Source organism: Thermobia domestica, chromosome 3, assembly GCF_964235325.1.
Source record: "Thermobia domestica chromosome 3, izTheDome1.hap1.1, whole genome shotgun sequence".
Lineage (NCBI taxonomy): Eukaryota > Metazoa > Arthropoda > Insecta > Zygentoma > Lepismatidae > Thermobia > Thermobia domestica.
In genome coordinates this window covers 201,221,546-201,244,816 of record NC_137456.1, presented here as the reverse complement: position 1 = coordinate 201,244,816, position 23,271 = coordinate 201,221,546, and the positions used below count along the sequence as shown (strand labels likewise).

At 39.2% G+C, this 23,271-nt stretch overlaps 1 protein-coding gene across 1 annotated transcript in view; it reads right to left on the bottom strand.

Moving 5' to 3' along the window:
- LOC145682081 (gamma-aminobutyric acid receptor subunit alpha-6-like) overlaps window positions 1–23,271 on the bottom strand; it is a 285,876-nt gene that overhangs the window by 98,715 nt on the left and 163,890 nt on the right. The window contains exons 6-7 of the mRNA XM_081753678.1: window positions 11,984–12,118; window positions 9,330–9,482 (exon numbers count right to left, since the gene is read on the bottom strand). Of these exons, the coding sequence (XP_081609804.1) occupies window positions 9,330–9,482; window positions 11,984–12,118 (288 nt within the window). The remainder of the gene's footprint in view (window positions 1–9,329; window positions 9,483–11,983; window positions 12,119–23,271) is intronic.

The following is a 23,271-nucleotide window of genomic DNA, read 5'->3' as shown; positions in this document are numbered from 1 at the left end:
CTGTTACTGAGATGAATGGTGATACTTCCACAGGCGTTGACTTCAAAATATAGCCTCCATCGGCAGCGGGCCAGAGGCCTTGTTTTTTTAAAATTGGAACCACGGGATCATAGGGGCTTTTTCCGGGATATTGAAAAAGTAGTAGAAAATGACAGTTGTTAGTGTCACATTCATAGTTTTCGCGGTATCGGCTGCGGGCCAGAGGAGATTTTTTGCACAATTCGAACCAAAGGGTTCTCAGCGGACATTTACCGGAACATGTAAAAGTAGTTGAAAATGAACAATATTTGTGTCGAATCCATATCGGGGTTGCTCAGATGTATAGCGACACTCCTGTTAGTGTTTACGTTCAAATTCAGCCCCCATCAGTCTCCCCAATGAAAACACAAGTACCTTGTTAGATATATATTCACACAAAATATGTCCAATTTTAGAAATGTTTCTTAATTGTTGTTCCGTTGCTCAGTTTGTTTACATTGATATTTTATCTGATCCGTGCGAGGAACGGGCATAATAGCTAGTACAAAATGGTACAGTGTTTGTCATGGACCAAATTAAAATAAATTCAATTATATAGATAATTATTATAATTATCATTGATAATTATTTCCTTGTTGAATTATAGATACTTTTCAGTGGAAAAAATAATAAAATTTGAAAGTCCCAAAACTAGTTAAAAGTAGACCAACGTAAGAAAAATGTATAAAATTTTCCATATAATTAAGCGTACCGTGCAAACTTAAAATTTCCATGTAGCTAAGCTTACAGTACAAATTTTATGTCTCTTTTTCTCACAACTTGATTTCCTTGAGCTCTGAACGCTAAACACACGCTTCAGTAATTATTATAATAGAAAGCAGTGTATATATAATGCGAAGCACTGTATGTTTTGTTTCTCAATTTGTTTCTCAACTAATATCGATCGTTTTCGGTTATTTTTTTACAAATCAACCCAATACCAGTTTCCCATACGTAGGAATTCCCCTTCCATAAAAGAGATTTAAAAAAAAAATGCAAGAACACGTTCTGTTTATTTTTACTTTCACAAATTTATGTCGAGTTTCGTGCCGAGCCGAGTTTGACAAATAGCTCTCTCGTTCTGCACAAAATACATCAAATTTTAGAAATGTTTCTTAATTGTTGTCCCGTTGCTCAGTTTCCCGCGAAAGCTATGAGAAATGTAAGCAGTAATGTGGAATACTTTTAACGGTACTCACGACAGGGTAGCATTTTGTCTCGTACTTTTAGTGCATCTCGAGGGGTACTTCTAGTGAATCTCGTACTATAGATTTTTATAAAGAGACAGCGTCAAATGCCGTGAGCACCGACGTCATTAAGTTGTTCCGCCACCAACGAATTTCGAGCATGTTCCTTTTGCATCCTTTTGTGCTATTTTGTACGCCTATTCTCACTTTTTGTGCGTCATGAAAACTGGGTTAAAATGGGTCTCCAAGGCGAGACGAAAATGACCCACTGTTCCACCACCATCGAATTTTGAGGTCGCTTCTTTTGTATTGTTTAGTGCCAGTTTGTTGCCGTTTCCAGCGCGTATTTCCATTGTTTGTGCATTACTGGGAGTAGGTCAAAATAAGCCTCGAAGGTCGGATGAAAATGACCCACTGCTCCGCCACTACCGAATTTCGAAATCGTTCCTTTCACATCGACTAGTGCCTGTTTTGTGCCGTTTCGTGCCCCTATTTCGACGTTTTGTGCTTTACCGTATGTCAAAATGAGCCTCGAAAGTGTGAGGAAAATTACCCATTGTTCCGCCACTATCGAATTTCTAGGTTGTTTCTTTCGCATCGTTAATGCCTATTTTTTTAAGTTTTCTGCGCCTCTTTCCTCGTCTTGTGCGTCACCGCAAGTGAGTTAACCTGGCCTTCAAATTGGGAGTTAAATGACTTACTGGTCCGCCACTATCGAATTTCGAGGTCGTTTCTTTCGCATCGTTTAGTGCCTGTTTTGTACGTTTTGTGCGTCACCAGAAATGAGTTAAAATGAGCTTACGAATGTAACGAAACAACTTAATACTGTTCGCCATCAACAAATTTGGAGGTCGTTTCCTTCACATCGTTTTATGCGTGTTTCGTGATGTTTTGTGCGCCTATTTTCACGTTTTGTCTGTAATCGAAAGTGGATCAAAAGGGCCACCATGGTGGAACAATAATGACCCATTGTTCCGCCAACAAAGAATTTCGAGGTGCATTCTTTCGCATCGTTTTGCGAATGCTTTCTGTCGTTTTGTGCGCCTATTCGCACGTTTTGTGCGTCACCGGAAATTAGTCAAAATGGGTTTACAAATATTTCGGAACAAGTTAATGCTCTTGCGCATTTCGAGGTTGTTTCCTTCAAATCTTTTAGTGTCTGTTTTGTGCGGTTTTGTGCGCCTATTTCCACGTTTTGTGCGTCACCAGAAGTGGGTCAAAATGGGCTTTCAAGATGGGACGAAAATAATCAAGAGTTCCCCCACTTTCGAATTTCGAGGTCGTTAATTTCACATCCTTTCACGCTTGTTTTGTGGCGTTTGGCGCCTATTTCCACGTTTACTGCGTCATCGCAAATGGGTCAATGTTATCCTACAAACATGGCGGAAGAAGTTAATGCTGTTCCGTCATGAACGATTTCGAGGTCGTTTTCTTCACATCGTCTTGTGCGTGTTTTCTACCGTTTTGTAAGCCTACGTTTTGTGAATCAATGGTAGTGGGTCAAAATGGGCATTCAATGTGGGAAAAAATGACCCATTGTCCCACCAGTATCGAATTTTAAGGTCGCTCCTTTAGCATTGTTTAGTGCATGTTTTCTACCGTTTCTTCGCATAATTTCACGTTTTGTGCGCCACCGAAAGTGGGTCAAAGAGGACTACAAATATGTCAGAAAAATACATATTGATTCCACTTTCAAGGCCCATTTGACGCACTTCCACTGATGCACAAAGCGACACAAATTACGCACAAAAAATGTGAAGGAAATGGCGACATTCGATGGTGAAGGAACAACATTGAGTTATTCCGCTATACTTGTACGCCATTTTGACTCATTTTCGTTGTCGCACTACAGTGGAAATAGGCGCAGAAAACGGTACAAAACAGGCACTATACGATTCGAAAGAAATGACCTCCAAATTCGATAGTAGCGGAACAATGGCTCATTTTTCTTAATGGACCTTGATGGACCATTTTGACGCATTTCTGGTGATGCTCAAAACGTGGAAGTAGGCGAACAGAACGGTACAAAATATACACTAAACGATGTGAAGGAAACGTCCTCCAAATTCGTTGGTGGCGGAACAGCAATAACTTGTTTCGTTATATTCGTAGGTCCATATTGACCCACTTCCGGTGACGCACAAAACGTACGAAACAGGCACTAAACGATGCGAAAGAAACGACCTAGAAATTCGATAGTGGCGGAACATTGAGCCATTTAACTCCCACTTTAAAGGCCCGCTTAACTCGACTCGGGTGATGTACAGGACGTGAAACACATGCAGAAAACTTCTTTTAAAAAAGGCACTAAACGATGCGAAAGAAAGGGCCTCAAAATTCGGTAGTGGCGGAGCAGTGGGGCATGTTAATCCCACCTTCGAGACCCATTTTGACCCTCTTCCAGTGACGCACAAAACGTCGAAATAGGTGCACAAAAGGGTACTCGATGTGAAATTAACGACCTCGAAATTCGATAGTGGCGGAACTCTTGGTCATTTTCGTCTCATCTTGGAAGCCCATTTTGAACCACTTTCAGTGGCACACAAAACGTGAAAATACGCGCTTGAAAACGGTAAGAAACTGGCATTAAAGGGTGCGAAAGAAGCGGCCTCGAAATTTGTTGGTGGCGGAACAGTGGGTCATTTTCGTTCCACCTTGGGGATTCATTGTAACCCACTTCCCATGACGCACAAAACGTGGCAGTTGATGCACAAAACGGCACAAAATGATGTGAAGGAAACGATCTCGAAATTCATTGGTGGCGGAACAGCAATAAGTTGTTCCGCCATATTTGTAGGAACTTTCTGACCCACTCCCGTTGATGCACAAAATGTGGGAATAGTCGCACCAAGCGACACAAAACACGCACGAAATATGCAAAATAAAGTACCTCGAAATTCGTTGGTGGCAGAACAAGTTAATGACGCCGTGAGCACCAATATAGCTAAGTATATACTGTAGTTCTTACCATCAAGGCTGAGAACTGCACGGTCCATTTTTTTAGCCAAATAGAAGCCCAACCGGGATAGTGATGTCAACCGGTTCGGCTCTGTTCAACTAAGGGAACAGTTTGAGCTGGCTTGGTTGGGATGACCCATCGAGTGGGCTCAATTGAGCCGATGGCTTGAGCCGGCTCGATAGGGAAGAGTCGTCGACTCGGCTCGAATGGAGCCAATGGCTCGATCCAGCTCCGTTGAAACGAGTCCAAGGGCTGGGTTCGAGTCAGCTCAACTGATCCGATGGCTCGAACCGGCTCGGTTGGGGTAAGCAATCAGCTCGGTTCGGTTCGGCTCGAGCTGGCTTGGTTGGGTGAGCTGTTGGCTCGGCTTACTTCTCGGTTCGGCTCGATAAATGAATGATCTGTGAACGTGCCGCTTGAGTCGTTGACAACCCTAAACCCGGGCCGAGCAATTTTGAACATGTTTGGCTGGAGAGCTATAACTTTTAACATTTTTTGGTTCTAGCCCGAATACTTACTCCTCCTGAACTCAGACCTCGAACCTCTTCACCGATGTCCTTGCTTCCTGAAGATTTCTTGACGATCGAGATAGTCAGTCAACTAATTTTTAGTATTCAGACACAAACCGCCTATATTCCATGTTTATATACGGTGTTATAATAATAATTAGTTATAGTAGTTGTAGTGGTATCATTGATAAATGTATTGTCTATGTAGGATACTTGAAGAGAGTAGTACTTGAAACTACACAAAGATTTAGCTCGAATTGACTCGTTATGGCTCGATTCGTCTCGAAATTCGATCCAAATTCGAGTCGAGTTGGGAGAAACTTTTCGAGCCGAGTTCTCGAGTCGAGTTCAAAGATGTCTGCTTTGAGTCGAGTCGAGTTTTAAAGAAAAACTCTCTCGGATTCGCTCGTGCCCATCCCTATTGTATGCATGACGGGCATATAGAGTTCTTTCGAGGGGAATAGAACCATAAACATAATATATTTAAAAAATACTTAATTTCACCGCTTTCTTCCCAGGGGGCGAAGGGATGGTAGTTATCCAGCATTTCTTATAAGTACCTTATTTGAAATATGTAAAATAGTAACAAGTGGCCAACACAACATACACACATCTTCTTATCTTCAGTTTTAATTGCTGATTTCAATTGCAATTAACAATCACAATTAACAATTAAAAGTTTAAATTGTCAATTGCAATTAACAATTAAATGTTTCAATTGCACCATTTGCGATTGGCAATTAACAATTAAATGTTCAACTGCCAATTAACAATTAACAATTAACAATTGACGAAAATTTAATTGATAATTTTATGATTGAATTCAATTGCAATTGAAATTAATTGTCAATTACAAATTGAATCCAATTGCAATTGAAATTAATTGTCAATTACAAATCGAAATCAATTGCATTTCAAATGAATTGCAATTAATTTTCAGAGCAATTACTTTCAATTGATTGTTCAATTGCAATTTATTTTAATTGATTTTGCCCAACACTGATTGCAATATGCAAACCGACTTTCGTGATCCAAAGAGGAAGTCTCCTGTAGTGCTTACAGCATTGTACTAAAAGGCATTGTTCAATCGTCGACCATTACTGCGTCTCTGAGCCCTGTATCCGTTGCTTTGTCCAGAGAGCATTTCAAGCGCATGTGATACATCACGCAGCCGCACTGCTAAACATTTTGCTATTCTTTCATCCTCTACACTTTCTGTGAATGTGTCATCAATTTAATGTTTCCATCTTGGTATCGTAATTTCAATTTTAAAATCAGAAATCAATTATTATTGTTCAATAGTTCTTTCGTATAGAATTATTATTTATCAAATTTTTTATGTGTTAATTTCTTTTATCCAAGAAATACCATATTAAAATGCATTGTGATGTTATAGAATTTTATTCACGAGAATCACTCTGTTTTAAGGTAAGTCGATTAGTGGAGTGATGACTTCTTATCTATTTTTCAAGTCCCCCCCCCCGAAAAAAATGTTACTTCCTAAGTTATTCTTCGTCAACAATGTAAGAGATTAAATATCGTAACACACTCTTCGTAGAGAAGTCCTAATGAGTGTGGAAGCTATATCTCATCTATAAATTAGTAGTAACTGGGTCGAAATATCAACATGTTTCTTCAGAAGGAGAAGCAGATGGAAACCAGAAGGAGAAAGTTGATAAAAACAACAAAACAACTTTTTCAAAGAACGCTAATAACTACACCTATCAAGAAGAACATGGATTGAGAATGGCACAGTAACGTGATATACGCTAAGAACACTCAAGTAAAGAATAACAGAAAATTCTTTTTGCATGACCTATTAACCTAGAAGGACAGGAAGATACCACAAGAACCACATATATTGTACACATCCACGACATGAATTAAGTCAATTCACTCACTTTTAATCTACATTTCTAACTCTATACCTAGAAAAATAGTTTCTGAACATAAACGGGCAATATTAAGCCATTGCGAATTATCAGTCATATTAGTGTTTCGAAATAAAGGAAAATAACTTGGTTCCTCAGGACATTTCAATCCCAAAAATGTGACCAACCTGCCTATTATGTTGAAGATACCAAGAAACCTATTGAACAGTGTAGTCAAAAGAACAAGAAAGGAAAATTCATATATGATTACCCTTAAACGAGACCACAGTCAAATTGATCTTCTTTGGGCCCATCTTCCCCTCCAAATAGTAAACTTCAGAAATATAATCAGAATTGGGACATTTTCAGGACCAGATGAACTAGTACATTTATTTTCCAACAACTCAATCCAAGCAAAGTAACTTACCTCATAAGGCTTAACATTAAGTTTCCAAAGCAAATTCAAATTTAAAAGTGCTTCTATACACTGTTGAACGTGTAAATATGGTCATACTATTTTCCAGTGCAGAATCAAATTTATGTATTACAGGTGTGGTGATATTCAGACACCCCTGCCACCAACTACTTAAGATGAATTTCTGTGCGATATGTAAAGTAGGAGGCCACGGAAATGAGCCAGTGCCTATCCTTAACGACCATACAAAAGTAGTATACAAAGGACACCATAAATAATAACGGAATCTGAGATTACACGAAAACTAAAGGCCAGTTCCGACCCTTTGTGCAGTCAAAATCAAACAATGTGCATGGGCAATGTAGAATAGGATCGTTAAAAAATTAAGAAGCAATAATACAACTTCTACCACACTCAAATATCGCATCCGCAATTGCAAGAAATGATTTTGTGAACTGAAGAAGAAACAAGACTTAGAACAAAGAAGTGCATCTAATCACGAGAGCATTTCAAGATATTATTCAACAAGTAGTTATTACATCACAAGTAGTTATTACAAGTAGATCACATTAATATTAGCAGTTTCAGCGTTTCCCAACAACATTTAAGACTTCCAGAAGGCTCTACGCGAAGATATTTTTTTCAGAAGAAATTACATATTACGACATCAAACAGAGGCAACGTATACATTTATTTCGTCTCACAGTAAACAATAAAACGAAAGGAGAAGATAAATATAACTTAGTCTAGGCTTTAGGGAGATATTCTGAGATTGCTTTACTTTGTATTTTTCTTCAGAGTTTCATATCCAAACTAATCTCAAGAGCCAAGTAAAGAAACACCCAATTAGAAGAAATAATTTTGATACGAAATGATCAATCGCAAGCTATCATCTACCTTAAGATGCAAAGAAACATCTGAACAGAATTATGCAAGTACAAGAGAAAAATATCATGGAAGGTGAGTTGTGTAATAAAAAAGGAATGGTTCCGTCTAGAATGAGAAAATGTGAGTTTCTTCAAAGTTTGAGGAGTAATCTCACATCAGGCAAAGAGCAAACATGTAATGACATTTTTGGTGCTAAATTGCTTTGAAATTATAATAAAAAACAATCCAAATAATGAAGAACACATTGGGTAAAGTAACTCTAACAGCTCCACCTTACCCCTTTGGGGTGATAAACTGACTTTCTGATGCTGAGGTAGATTAATGATTGCAAATTTTTAATTAGCACTTCGATAAATGTATATATGACGAAATCCATAGTTTAAAACATTTTCAATATATACAAGCAAGTTACTTGAGTTATAATAATAAATAAAGATATAAAGAAGCTAGAAGTGAAATGAAAATTCTTGCCTCATTAACGCGCTCTATATCCGCTTCTGTTTTCAGTGAAACATACAGAAACTATAACAATTTCTTTTCGTATAACTTTATGTAGAGTTCAGAACTAACCCACTACCTGACATACTAAGTAAGAGCAAAACAACAATAAAGCTTCAACTAAGTGTATAATATAATAGTATACAGAAATATAACAATATTTATAAAATAATGATCAAATGTTTCTGTATAAGGAATAGTTAAAGAACAGAATTGACGATAAACCTAGAATTGAAGTGTAGGAATTTATTGAAATATGCAATTTACTTGAGTTTACTGACATCAAATACGGATCGGCCTTAGAATTGCCGTATTAGCCACTAGATCATAATATGCTACATAAATTATAGTAATACTAGTCAAGGAATAAAACATAAAAATAATTGAAATGACATGATTTAAAATAATGCTACCTACCTATTTTTATGTGCTACAATGTAGTTCGAGATTATTGAAACGAGATCAAGATCTGCATCTCGAAGCCTACAAAGATGAGACAGATACTGTATAGAATCTCGCTCCGATTCTATATCTATTTGATCATATTACTTTACTAAAGTATAATTTTGAGTCATACGTTTGAACATGTTCTGTGTCTAAAATATTCCGTCCAACTCAACAATGATTTATTCATACTGAAACTAAATAATTATTATGGAATGTCTCTAATATTACAATTCTAAGTTCGAATACTTGAACTGATAGGAGATCAAAGTTTCGGGGTGGTAAACACATATGTTTTCTGTTTGAATAACCTCGATTTGATTTAAGTGGAACTGCATGTTTTGTAGCATGGCTATTCGTTATAGGCCACATGTTTTTACGTCTCATGTTGCCTAGGTGGTTTTAAACTCATCCACTACGATAAAATAAAGCTGTTTCTTTTAGTGTTATAGAAATAAAAGAAAGATTTTCTTAGGAAATTATATAGATATAAAATATTTATTTTCAAATCGTTTTTAATTATTTTCGCTTGTCACTTACCCAAACCAACCCTGTCACTGGTAGCTTCTCTATGTATCCAGAATGAAACCCAAGACATGACGACAATCAGAATACAAGGTACGTAGACTTGAATCAGAAAATATCCTGTGTGCCTCTGAAGATTGAAATTCACTTGAAGAGCAGAAAATTCTCCTAAAATATATATATATAAAAATATAATGTATTCTTTGAGGCAAAGCCCAGTCTCAGGGATATTACTCTTAGAAAAATTTCAGATTGTGATATGAATATCTTTCGAAAAGAAGGACCTCGTGTCATGCTGTAAGTACGAGAGAAAATGAGCGGTTATTAATGTCTCAAACATTAGTATATGTAGTAAATTATTTTGTTCATTCCAAATTTAATACATGTGTGCTATAATAACACTATGCAACACTCATTTTGTCCTTGTCTTATAATAGTGATTTCCTGTATTGTTACCTTGAAAATAACCAGAAATGGTGTATTTTTTCCATGAAACTTCGCTTATGTAAGTAGTAGATCGAAAATATGGAATTTGTCCTATATTAATTAATTTATATGCGCATCTTAAAATGTTTGTTGCGTTAAGTTGCATTTAAATTCGATTGATGAACTTGCCAACATTGAGAGATTCGCGATAGAGTCAACATGCATTGGGCAGAGTGTTTTAAGGCTATTTGTAAGGGTTTAAAGGTATGTGTATATACAGGGCAGCTAAAAGTAGGTATTGCATTGATCAAGTATAACATTCTAGTTTATGGGTGTATTTGTTTCTGCTCTTCCGAGCTTAAGATGTAAGTAAAAACACATTAAGAACAAATAATAAAGAAGCTAAGTCTATCTGATGGATAACAATAAGAAATTATATAAAATGCAATGAGATGATCACTGCGGTACTATATACCTACTTTTGAGCCACTTTGTATATTTATAACAAAAGAATATCCTATTATACTGCAACTGTGTCACAGCATGCCTTTTTTTATTAAAAATTGCAGCTATGAACTACTAATAGACAACCCTACTATCCTAACCAGATTTAAATGATCTTATTCGAGATCTAAGTCTGAGTAAAGATGTTAGGTAAAATAGTAGAACATAGTTGATAAATCAGTAAACGCAACAGCTCAAAGGAGACGGAACGAACAGTTTTCCAAATTTTTTGTATGAAAGCTGGATTGGGCTTATAAGTGTTTATGCTTTAAATATACCCTGCGTTCTGAAAGAGTGGCGTTTGTTTATAGACAGCTCGTCTAGATGTTAGGGCTGTGCATTTGTACAATGGGAATAAGCACCTATCTATACCTGTGATTCATTCCGTCTCTATGAAGGAAGACTAACAGTTTGAAGACCTTATTGGACAATTTAGAGTATACAAAATATGGGTTGCAAGTAATAGGGGACTTTAAAATTATTGCCTTACTCACGGATTTACAGGGCGGTTTCACTAAATTCTCGTGTTACCTTTGTTTGTGAGAGAGTAGTGACGCCGAGGACCACTACCGGAGGAAGCACTGGCCACAATGGGAATAAAAAACTGTGAGGACACATAACGTAAGATAGGAGTCACTTGTGGTCCATAAAATGGTATTGTTACCACCTCTACACATTAAACGTGGCATTATCAAGCAATTTGTGAAAGATTTGGATAGAGATTATGACACATTCAAGGTTTTACAAGACATGTTTCTGCAGCTATCTCGTGCTAAGATGAAGGCTGGAGTGTTTGTAGAACGCAAGTGATGATAATAATCCAGTTCACTGAGGTCTCAACGTTGCTAACTGAGATTGAAAAAGAAGCCTGGAGCAGCTGTGTGGCAGTTGTTGAGTGTTTCTTAGGAAATTACAGAGCTGAAAATTATGTGGAACTTATGAACATGGTGACAAACCATGGCGAAACGGGTTGGAGGATGTCACTTAAGTTACATGTTCTTGCCTCGCACCTGGACAGTTTTAAGGAAAATATGGGTACAGAGGAACACGGGGAGCGATTTCACCAAGACATTATGACTTTCGAACGCGGTTACAAAGGACAATATAACGAGAACATGATGAGGAACTATATCAGGGGGCTAATTCATGAAAATGATGATACGCATAAACGAAAAGGTAGGAAAAGGACACATTTCTAAGATATACACAGGTACACATGGATATCTATCATGGTCGCACGAAGGAGGCAGAGAGAGTCCACCCTGACTCACGACAATGTATACGTAATATAGCAAACTATATATATTAAATACCAGAAATATCAAATGTAATATAAGAGGCATCGAGATGGCCCCTTAAAAAAATCTTCGGGCGTCCCTGATATCTATGTACCCAAGTTAAGTATTTAACTGGCCTACGCTTTTGATGTTATAATAGGGGTGTTGAGGAACTTAGTACCAAACTCCTTTAATCAATCTAAATACAGTGTCTAATATATTTCATAGCGCTATTTTTTTTAAAAACATATCGATGTTAAACTTACAAAAGAAGTTTCATGAAAATTATGCACATTTTCGTAAATGTTGAATGAATATGACTAAGAAATCAACAATAGCAACCGAAGGACAATTTTTTTAAGTGTTGCATAGTGTAATAATAATAATAATAATAATAATAATACGTGACTTAACTTAATTCCTTCAATGTGTTTGGATAAATAATAAATTATGGAAACTCACCTTCTCTTCTAATTATTGTAAGATTTCTTTGGGGGCTGCTTATTAAATCAAATTGAGATAAAGCCATTCCTGGTTCAAAGCTTACACTTTTCCCGCTCTGCCATTGATAGATAAGCTCTTTCGATGTATAAGCATCTAAAATACAGAGTACAATTTTATATTGCTACCAACCAAAGTAGAAAGGAAAATTCTACAATATTATTAGCGTTTAAAGGGACACAATTTGTCCCAACATGGGACATAAATAGGAAAACCAATTGAAAACTCATATTGATCTGAACAAAATGATATGCATGAGTATAGAAGCTCATGGATATCTTTTGAGGAAATGGAGAACAAGAATTTCGGAAAAAGCAAAAAGGGATCAAAAAATTACGATCTTGGCCAACAATTAGTTTTTGGATCAGGGTCCACAAAATTTTTGAAAGGCCCCTATATCGAGTTTTTATATTTTCTACGGAATAAGCATATCGTACTGAGTTAAGTAATAGTTTGGGTTCGGCTACATTGTATATAGATATGCAGATATAAGGTATGCAAGTAAATTTTTGATTGAAATATATTTGATCTTTTGATTCAAAAACGAATTATTTTGAGTGATGCTGTACGAGAAGCATGTCACTTATTGAGGTGAAACTGATATTGAAATATAAACTCATTAAGCTTTTCATTAGAACTCTAGTATGACGACAATACATAGCATGGTTTAGTTAATGATATATATAGCTTAAATTTATCATTAACTCTTAATTTCGGGGCCGCGGAGGCTCAGTGGTAGATCGTTCACCTCCGGTGCATGGAATCCCGGGTTCAAACACTGCTCCCGCCAAGTGAATTTTGTGGTCGACAAACACCGTGCGTGGCGTGGGTTTTCTCGGGGTTCTTTCGTTTCCTCCCACTTTCTTCATTCCACCATTTCATTCATTTCTCATAATCACCGCCTCCTTTAGCCTAACCGGCATGATGTCCCTAGAAGAAATTGTACTTCGGAATATCGAAAACTCAATTGCATTTTTAGAATAGTTACAATAAAATTTAAAACTATATTTGAAATGTCGCTTATCCTTGCCCCCCTTGGAAACCACGACATGGGCGCCCTTGCCTATACCCCCCTTCTCTCTCTGCTCAGGAAAGTAAAGTTATGATTCGATTTAATGATCTTATTTGAACGGTATCCCATCGCAGTATGGCGTAGTGCGATACAAACAGATAATTGGATTTTTAAAAAATGTAATGTATCTATGGTAATGATTTACTACTAAAGCAGATTTTATTATTACCAAACCATTATATTATTATCTTTTCTTTATGGTAAACTATCGTTAACACCCCCATTGGCAATCGCTGGTGGCCCGCTCTCAGCCTGCCAGCGGCTATGAGCAGACCACTAGCCAGTATCGACAGCGGCCCGCTAACGACTTCAGACTTTTTCCGTCGGCGGCCCGTTCAGCGTAACGTGTCTGCTGCCGTCAAAATGTCGCACACGTGTTGGTCTCCTGCCGCCGTTTCTACTCCTCTGAACCCCTAGTACCGCCATTAAACTGCAACATGGCCGCTTCGTAACAGGCTGTACCGCTACACAGGCCCTTCATTGTCACTTTTAAACCTCTACTCTCAATTTTCGCAACAACGTATTGGTACTTAAGCACTGAAACATCCATACCAATGCATGGTTAAAATACAAATTAACAATCACTCAGCATGGTACTGGTATGTTAACTTAGTGAAAAACGGTCACGGTAATGTTGTAGTTTTGTATAGAGTATCGGGCCGGAGCCCCTGACTCCATGAGTAGGATTGTATAAAAAATATATAAAGATGTGTTGGTAGTTAGTTGGAAATTACTATTGTTTTGTTATGGATAGAAGTCTACATCTGCAACTGTTGCAGAGTAGCTGATTATGATTTCATTACGACTTCTGCAAAGATATTAAAGACGTGGCGTGCGATAGACGTTCCGTAGAGTGCGTTCAGTGCCGATGTTAGCTTTGGCTGGATTAATATGTCTGGGTAAAGTACGCCAGAACCTATTGTGCAAATACCGTAGAACTTCTCTAACAGTGGGTAGCTCTAAATCGTCCAGAATCTGACTGTTTCGTGTGTATCTGTCGTGACCAGTGATTATACGACCAGCTCGAGTTTGTACACTTTCGAGTGTTTGTATATGACTGGGTGAAGCATGTTGCCAGGCAGGACATGCATAAGAGATTATAGACAGGACTATCATCTTGAAGATGTGAACTCGAACCTCATGTTAAAGTGAACTGCAGCGAAAGATGAGGTACAACGCTGAGATTTTTCGTAAGGCTCTTTGTTTTATGTCCCTAATGTGAGCGGCGAACGTTAGACCACGGTCTAAGGTCACACCCAAATATTTGGCGTAGATAGCGTGAGGAATACAAGCGTTCTTATAGGTTAAATTTCGTGGAGCACGGATACGTCTGTTACTGTAAATGACAACACAGCTTTTGTCTGCGTTGATTTTAATCCTCCAACGTCTTGCCCATTCCTGAAAACCGTTTAGTTGTCGTTGCATGTAGATGTAACACTGTGCAAGTGAGCTACTGGTCGTGAAAAAGACAGTATCGTCAACATATGTTGCGAAAAAGCAGTCCGGTAAGGTCGGGAGATCTGCCGTGTACAGATTATATAAGAACGGTGAAAGTACAGCGCCCCTTGGAATACCTGCTTTGATAGATCTAGACGTGGATTTGACACCGTCAACAGACACATGAAATTTTCTGTCAATGACGTATCAACGAAGTAAATGTAGACGATCCGGAAAACCTTGGGTGTAAAGATTATATAATAGTCCTGCTAACCAGACTTTATCAAAGGCTTTTGAGACATCTGGGTAGACTCCAAGGGTGTGTTGTTTCGTGTTAAAAGCCGCTGTTAAGTGATCCACTACTCGTACGAGTTGTGTAGTTGTGCTATGCTGGGCACGAAACCCAAACTGATGGAAAGGTAGGAGGTCTCTATTTACTACATGTTGTTTCAGCCTCCAGAGGAACACACGTTCAAAGAGTTTACTCAAGTGCGACAGAATACTTATCGGTTCTATAGTTTTCCGGGAGCAGTGGATTCTTTCCAGATTTGGGGATGGTGATGACACGAGCTTCCTTCCAGGTCTTGGAGTAGTAGCATATTGAAATATGGCATTAAGTAAATAGGTTAAAAAGACCAGTAGTTTTCTAGTTGGATGTTTTAGGGTCTCAGATCGAATCCCATCGGGCCCAGATGTTGTCTTTCCTGGCAGACATTTTAGTTGTCTTTCTATTTCCCGATGTGTTACTAAGGTGATGTCATGTGTGGGATTTTGTGTCCTTATGGTATATAGTGTGGTACGGATGTGCTGTTTGAGGTAGGGATCGAGGCGTGCTCTGTTAGGCTGGAACTGTTCTTCCAGACAGTCAGCGAAAATGTTCGCTTGCGACTGAGGATCTTGTGTCAGTCCTTGAGGTCCTTGTATGACTCTAGGTTTGGAAGCATTTGTAGCACATTGGAATGATTTGGAGTATGTCCAAATTTTACGGTCATTTACTGTGACATTTTGAAAAGTGTCTTCTCAGTATTGTTGATTTTGTCGCGTTGCCAGCAACTTGAGCTTTGTACGCAGTTTGTTGCACAGTGTTTTATATGCTGGATGTAGTGTGTGCTGCCATCGACGTCTAGCCCAACGTTTTAGATGAATATAGAGTTGTTGGTGGAAACTGTCACATTGACTGGTTTGCGTTGGAGAGATTATGGAGGTGGAGCTCGCTGCCTCTGCTGTGCGAAGTGCTAACGTGATGTGAGATACCGCTTGGTCGATGTCCTCAATGGTGGCGGGCCGCTCTCGTAGATCGATCATAGTGTTTAGTTGCTGTTTAAATATATCCCAATCAGTTTCTATTTGCTTGAAGATAGGGGCAGAATGAGCGATGCTGCGGTGCGAGACGTGAAAAATGACTGGATCGTGGTCAGAATCTAAATCCGAAATGACATAAGGATCGACAGTAAAGGATACGTCTTTGCAAAGAGCGACGTCAAGAACATCGGGTTGTCCGCCGAATTTTGGATGATGATTTGGGTCAGGTGGAGCACTGATGATGAAGTTGGAGGTAAGTAGATATTGATATAAATCACTTCCAGCAGTGTTTAGAGTAATGGAGTTCCATTCTCCATGTTTAGAATTAAGATCTCCAGCTAAGATGACTTTTGGCTCTAAGTTAGCAATGTGGCCGGGGACCTGTACCCGGTAACCAATATTAATGGAACGCCTGGAGTTATTAATTGAATAGCAAGTGCCTCCAAAGTAAGTAGGGGTGGTATTGTAATCAACTTGACTCGGAATGCCTTTTTGATGATAAGTAATAATCCTCCTTTCTGTCTGCCCACTCTATCCTGTCGGTACACAATGTAATTGGGTAGTCGCCAAGTACTGATACGAGCAGTAAAGTGTGTTTCTTGTATAAACATGACATCAACTCTATGATGTGTGAGAAATCTAATCAGCATTTGTTTCTGATCCTCGAGACCATCTGCATTCCACGTAGCGAGGACAAGTGTGTGATGTAGGACGCTGGAGTTAGAAACAGCCATCGTCAACCATTTGCCGCCATTTCTATGACTGCTGCAGCCTTGGAAGCTGAGTCTGCAGCTTGTCGGAAACGTGTAATACCACGTTTGATATGTGTTATTATTTTGCGGAAATTTAAGCCCTTGAGGAATGAAAGAACGGACTTTATGTCCAGGTCTTCTTTAGGGTTCTCCTGTTGTTGAGTAAAAGCTGAATTGGTGTGGGATGAAGTGGAAGATTCAGCGTCGTCACCATCCGTAGCCACAGGTTGGACATTGACAATAGTGGGAATGGAAATTGCCTCATCTGATGGGTTTTGGGAACTTTTCTTGATTTTATCTGGGTGTTTCTTCGGCTGCTGTGCCGGCAATTTTAGAGCCTCGGAGTAAGATTTAAATACCGGGCAACCGAGGTAATTTGCCTGGTGATCTCCTTGACAGTTTGCACAAGTGGCGGGTGTGGATGTATCTGGTTTACTGCAAGACTGTGTGAAATGCAGTTGCCCGCATTTGAGACACCGCGGGTGGGCTTGACAGGTATCTTGCGAATGCCCCAAACGTTGGCACCTATAACATTGTAGCCTAGAGGGAGGCTTATAGGGTTCGATTTGGATCTTGTAATGTAGCAAGTTATTAATTGCATAGATCTCTTTAACAGCTGCAGTTCTCTCCAAAGCAGCCAAGTATAATGGCATTAGTATTTTCTTGTCATCCGTCTTACTTTTGCGAGATATTTGATGGACGCTTGTCGGTTTGTAGCAAAAACTTATAAGATCTTCTTTCAGGTCATCTAATTCTGTGTCAATAGGCAGTTTTCGGACAACTATCTTCATGGGTCTTTCAGTTCTTGATACTCCTGTGGCATATTCAGTCTTCGTCTGTTCACAATAAGCCTTAATAGAGCTGCTTGAAGTCGAATGCGCTCTTTGTTGGGCTGTGCTAAGGGAGGCTCCTTCAATGCCCGCGACAGAGTCTTTATAAAGGTATATGAAAATTGGAGGTGGCTTGAAAATGGAGGCCTTATTTGTCAGTGCATTGTTATTGATGGCTCTAGCATTATCTGTTTGTTCGGGTGACAAAGCATCGAACTTATTACTGGTGGGAAGTTGATGATATTCTTGAGTGCTGTTGATTTGTTTTTCTGCTTTGTTGAAATTGACCAAAGAAGACATACGTCGCTTTACTGTCTCCACTACTGTGAAATCCATATCTTTGGCGTTATTCGACTTTGATGGTTGCGAAGCACTTGTCTGTTTATGTGTAGGAGTTTTCAATTTTGACTTCGGTGGAACGCTTATTTGCTTGGTTTTACCTAATGGCAGAAGAAAGTCTTCAGGTTTATAAGTTGCTCGTATTATTTTGCTCCTGACACTAGGATTCTTGTTTGATTGTGCCTTTTCCTCAGATTTGACTGGTGTCTTCTGAGAGGCCATCTTGATAGTTAAAGTAGGAGATGGCGCCAGCTTACCACAAAGGAGGGTAGTGACGGTCCTTGTATATAGTGTGTTCTTAGAGCGGTGCTCTAAGTTCTGAGTTTATTAGCGTGCCTACTCCTCCGAAGAGGAAGCACTACTAATCGTTAGCCGGTAGAGGTGCCAAAGACGTCAACTAGTTTTAGTTATCTCTGCCTCCGAAGAGGAGAGTATTAAAATAAATCGTTAAGCCAAGGTCGTCAACAGATAAGATCAATTTTGTCTGTCAACCTCCGTGGAGGTTTAAAAATAATTCGACGGTTGTTTTCTCAACCTCAAAGGGGCAAGTAATCCAACTGTATATACGAAGATCGCCAAATAATTCTACCAACGGGGATGGAAATCCTAAGTGACTCGCTTATTTTTCTCCGCCAGCTACGGATATCCCATTTTTTTAACCTGATTAAATCTCCAGGTGGCCAGTTCAGTGGAAACGATTTTTTTTGAAAGGAGAATAGGAAAATTGACTCTTATCAATTCAATATATTTCTGGAAAATTTATAGACTTCTCCTGCCTCTTAGAGGATTACGCCCTCTCTGTGGCATGTGATTTTCTATACAAATGTAGTTTCTCAAAGAATGGGATGGGCTAAGTGAAGTTTGATTAGTTACATCGGTATTTGTGCATTAGTTTTGAGAAGGGTTATAGCATCATTTTCATTTTTTTTATTTTTGCACTTTATTTATTTACATTTGTATTTTTATGATGATAAGGTACACAAAAGAAGTTAGTACAATGAAAATACAACATGTGAATATACAACGAAGGATAAATAAATTAAATAAGGCAAAAAATGATAAATACAGGTTATCACGTGAATAGCGAAATATAATTGAGGAGAAAATAGGTGCAAATGTGCAAGAATACCAACATAATGTGAGATAGTTCTGGTGCGAAAATGTGCGTTAATGAAAATGAAAGATGAGATGAAGTGCCGTCACATCACAAATAGATAGAAATTAGTCAGACAGATGCAGGTTAAATCTTCTGTCCCGGGGCGACTCGGGACTAATGATCACAGGGGGAAGGCCTTGCTAGTTGTGAGGATCTCTGTGTTAAGATGGAAAAACATGAGGAATATGAGCATGAATGATATAAATGGCATAAATGTCGCGTTCTGCTACTGTGAGATCTGCGTGGCGGACATATAAGGAAATGAGTATATTCAATGGGGTATGCTTGTAACGATATGCGGCATCAGTGACAGCATCAGTTCGAAGAATATCCAAGAATAGTGCATGGCCCGTTTCAATGCAAGATGTAATGTACCGATTTCGAAGTTGTGCAATATGGTCTGTGATCTTCGGAAAGTCGATATAGGTGAGCCACGTAGGATACGGAAGTTTAATCCGATGAGCTAGTCGAATAGCATGACGCTCCAATATGCAAAGTTTTTCGTAGAAGGAAGTAGAAGCATTGCACCAGGCCGTATGTCCGAAAGTGAGAATAGGTCGGAGAAACATCTTATAAGTATGGAGTAAGACATCGGGTTTGAGGCCCCAAGATGTGCCTGTAAGACGACGTAAAAGATTTAATCGAATAGTAGCCTTAGCTCTCAGTTTTTGAAAGTGTGCATTCCAAGTCAGTTTTGAATCAAAGCCGACGCCCAAGTACGTAGCAGTGTTGGTGGGGCGTACAAGATACCCATCGACAGTTACCCGCATGAGTGTCGGATTTCGGTAGACCCTGGAACGTCTGTTAGGTGGTAGGAAGACCAGTGCTTGCGTTTTGTCATTGTTGATACTTAAATGCCATTTCTGGCACCACTTGATGAAGTTATCGAGAGTTGTTTGTAGAGCACGGCTAATATGCTGGACAGTGCTGCCAAGTGCAAGAAAAGATGTATCGTCTGCATATTGGAAAGTGAAAACATTACGTGGTACTGAAGGAATGTCGGAAGCGTAAAGAATATATAATAATGGGCTGAGGGCAGATCCCTGTGGAACTCCAGTAGGTGGAAATATAGGCCAAGACAGTGTATTATCAACTGCAACATACACAATCCGATTTGTAATGAAAGAGTAGATTAACCTTAAATAGCAGATGGGAAGTTTAAATGACTGCAGTTTTTGAATTAGACCATAGTGCCAAACTTTATCGAAAGCCTTCTCCAAGTCCATTCGAATGAGGCAGGAAGGAAAACCTTTGTTAAACTGATTTGTAATTAAGGTGCTGAGACGTAGGAGTTGATCATGGATGGAGAATCTAGGCCGAAATCCTGCTTGATGAATAGGTAGGAGCCTAGTAGTTTCAAGGTATTTATGAAGTCGGCAGACAAGAATTTTTTCCAAGAGCTTGCTGAATACAGAGGTGAGTTGGATTGGTCTGTATGAAGAAACAGAATGTGCAGGCTTATTTGGTTTATGAAAAATGCAAACTTTTGACACCTTCCAGTCAGGCGGATAGAAACCAGTTTGAAGTATGAAAGTATATATTCTTGCCTGGATGAGCAGAAATGAGTATGGAGTTTCTTTTATGTGTCGATAAGAGATATTGTCAATCCCAGGTGCTGTGTTCTTCTTCCTCTTTAATGCAGTATGGAGTACATCTGTAGTAATGGGTGCAGTGAGTGGATGGTCCGGATCAATGACATGATTTGTTGAAGGTTGTAAAGCGGGAATGCAAGAGAGGTCTTTCCGTTCAGAGCATTTAGAGGCCGCTGTTGGTGTGAAAACAGTCTGGAGCTGTGAAGCAAAGGCGTTTGCTTTTTCTTCGTTAGAGAACAGAGGAATGCCATCTGCAACTAACGGGTAGTTTATTGTGGTGTTCTTCCCAGTCAGTTGATGAAATCGCTTCCAGTATCGAGATGGATGCGCTTCCTCGGATAAGTTGTTACATGTTTTGATCCAATTGCGGCGTTTATATGCAACAAGGTAGCTATGAACAGCTCGTTGCCATTGGCGGTGCTGCCGAAGACATGCCTCATTCCCGGTTCGATAATATTCCCAAAGATGATGTCGGTCTTTCTGGATGAGCGTAAGATATGATGGTGGTAGGGCCTGTTTATGAGGGTGTACTTGCTGCGTCGGAATGTGCTGATGGGCGCTGGTTTGAATTGCTGTTGTAATAGTAGAAAGAGAGGAAGCAAGTTCAGTTTCAGTAGTTGGAGACTTTATGCTAGAAATAGAGTGCTCTAGGTCTTCCCGGAAATGAGGCCAATTCGCTTTATCATACCTCGGAACTAGACGAGGTGCATGTACAGGGCGTGGGGGTTGTCCCCGAGTGAATGTTAATTTAACTGGATGGTGATCACTGCCAATAGAATCGAGTACTGCAAGCTGGCAATCGTCAAGGAGATGCATAGAGGTAATGACGACATCCGGTGTAGTTTGACTAATAGGTCTGGTATGTGCAGGCAAAATATGAAGATGGAGCTGAAGATCGTTACTTATGTACTCCTGAAAGTCGGATTTTTCGCGATTAGTTCGACTATGGATATTAACGTCCGCCATGATTATAATATTTCGAAAATTGTTGGCTATGTATCGGAAATATATTAATGGTATAGGTTGACGTGGTCTGACATAGATTGTACTAAAATTGATAATGATTGATGGAAAGCATATGCTGATAATTAGATACTCTGAGAGATTAGCTAAAGCATGTGGAGTATATGCTCGAACTGGATACTTAGAAAGATATCCTATTGCTACTCCTCCTTGGGCCCGTTGAGCTTCATCTTGGAAGTCGCAGCGCTTTAGTTCATATCCAGGAATACGAGCAAACATACTCGCTTTTAAGGCGGTTCCGTTTAAAGCAAAAACATTAATTTGATCTTCTAGTAATAAAGTTTCTAGTAATAGTTTATGTTGACAAAAAGATCGAATATTGACAAAAAGAAAGGTAATCCCCATTATGAAGAAGACTGTGCAGATGGTTTTGAACAGCGGTTTCCAGGGTTCCAGTGTGAAAATGCACATAATTATTAGGGTAAGTTGCATGAAGATTAATGTTAAAAATTGATTTAGCAGCAGAAATGATGTGTTGAATAATAAGAGCTCGCTGGAAAGGAAAGATGTTTTGTAGCACCAGGCTAACGTAGCGTATGAGGTCTTCGAAAGTTAGCGGAGGTAATATTGATTGTGTAGGTGGTGTGGTTTTGTCGGCTGTTTTTAATGGGACAGTTAGTTCCGGATGCTCAGGTGTGGGTGCTGGTTTACCCTTACACCAATAACTATATGTAGGGTGAAGCCCGCTGCCACATGTATTGCATTTTGGTGGTCCTTTTAAGTTGGGGCAGGTTTTAGCGTCATGAAGCTCAGAGCAGTAACCACATTTAGGTTGATTACGACAATTGGTCGTAGTGTGGTCATTATATAACTGACACTTTTCGCAACGAATTGGTTGTGGACCCTGCGTTCTAGATGGTTCGACGCGATGAATTTTCTTATATATGGGTGCACCAAATCTCAGAAGATAGTCGATAGAATCTTGCCGTTGCGATAGAATCCGTACCATATATGTTGGTCCATTATTATTGCGAATACGAATATATTTATCAACTGAAATCCCCTCTTGTGCTAATTCCTCTTGAATTTCTTCATCAGTGAAATCGGGGGAGACACCCCTAATGACAACCAACAGGTAAGGTGGCTTTCTAGGAGTTGGCTGCTGTTTTGGTCGCTTATCGGTGAGTTTGGTAAGCTTAGCGTTCTTGCCAAAAATTTCGTAAGAAGCTTTATTTCGGACTGTAATACCAAAATTCGGATCTTTAGACTTCAAGATATAACCATTTTTGGTTTTGACGATTTGAACTAGGGTGTCACGTACCCGAGGAACATACTTTACGATTTGCAGAAAAATCATTTTAGGGGTTGTGTATTTAGCGTCAAAATCAGTAACAATGTAATGAAAGAAAGTGGCGTGATATGAAATAGTAGGAGATACAGCAGGCGATGCACCTTTATGTTGTCGTTGATCTACTTCGATATCCATTGATGCTACTGGTGATCGAGACCTGATGCGTTTCGCGGATTGCGTAGATTCGTTAGATGGATGCGTATCTCGCGATACAGTAATTGGTTCATGCCCCCAAGAAAAGTGTCGGGTACGAGTGCGACTGGATTGACCGATGTGTGTAGGTTGTGATAATGAAGTACTGGGAATAGGAGATATAGCTGGTAAGCCCGAGTGTCTGCCAAGATTCGTTTGTCCATTGATATTGCCAGAGTCTGCCATCGTGATGATACAGCCTAGGGCCGTAGCCCAAATGAAGGTGAAAATGAAAGAGATGATGAAATGAGGTTCAAAAGACA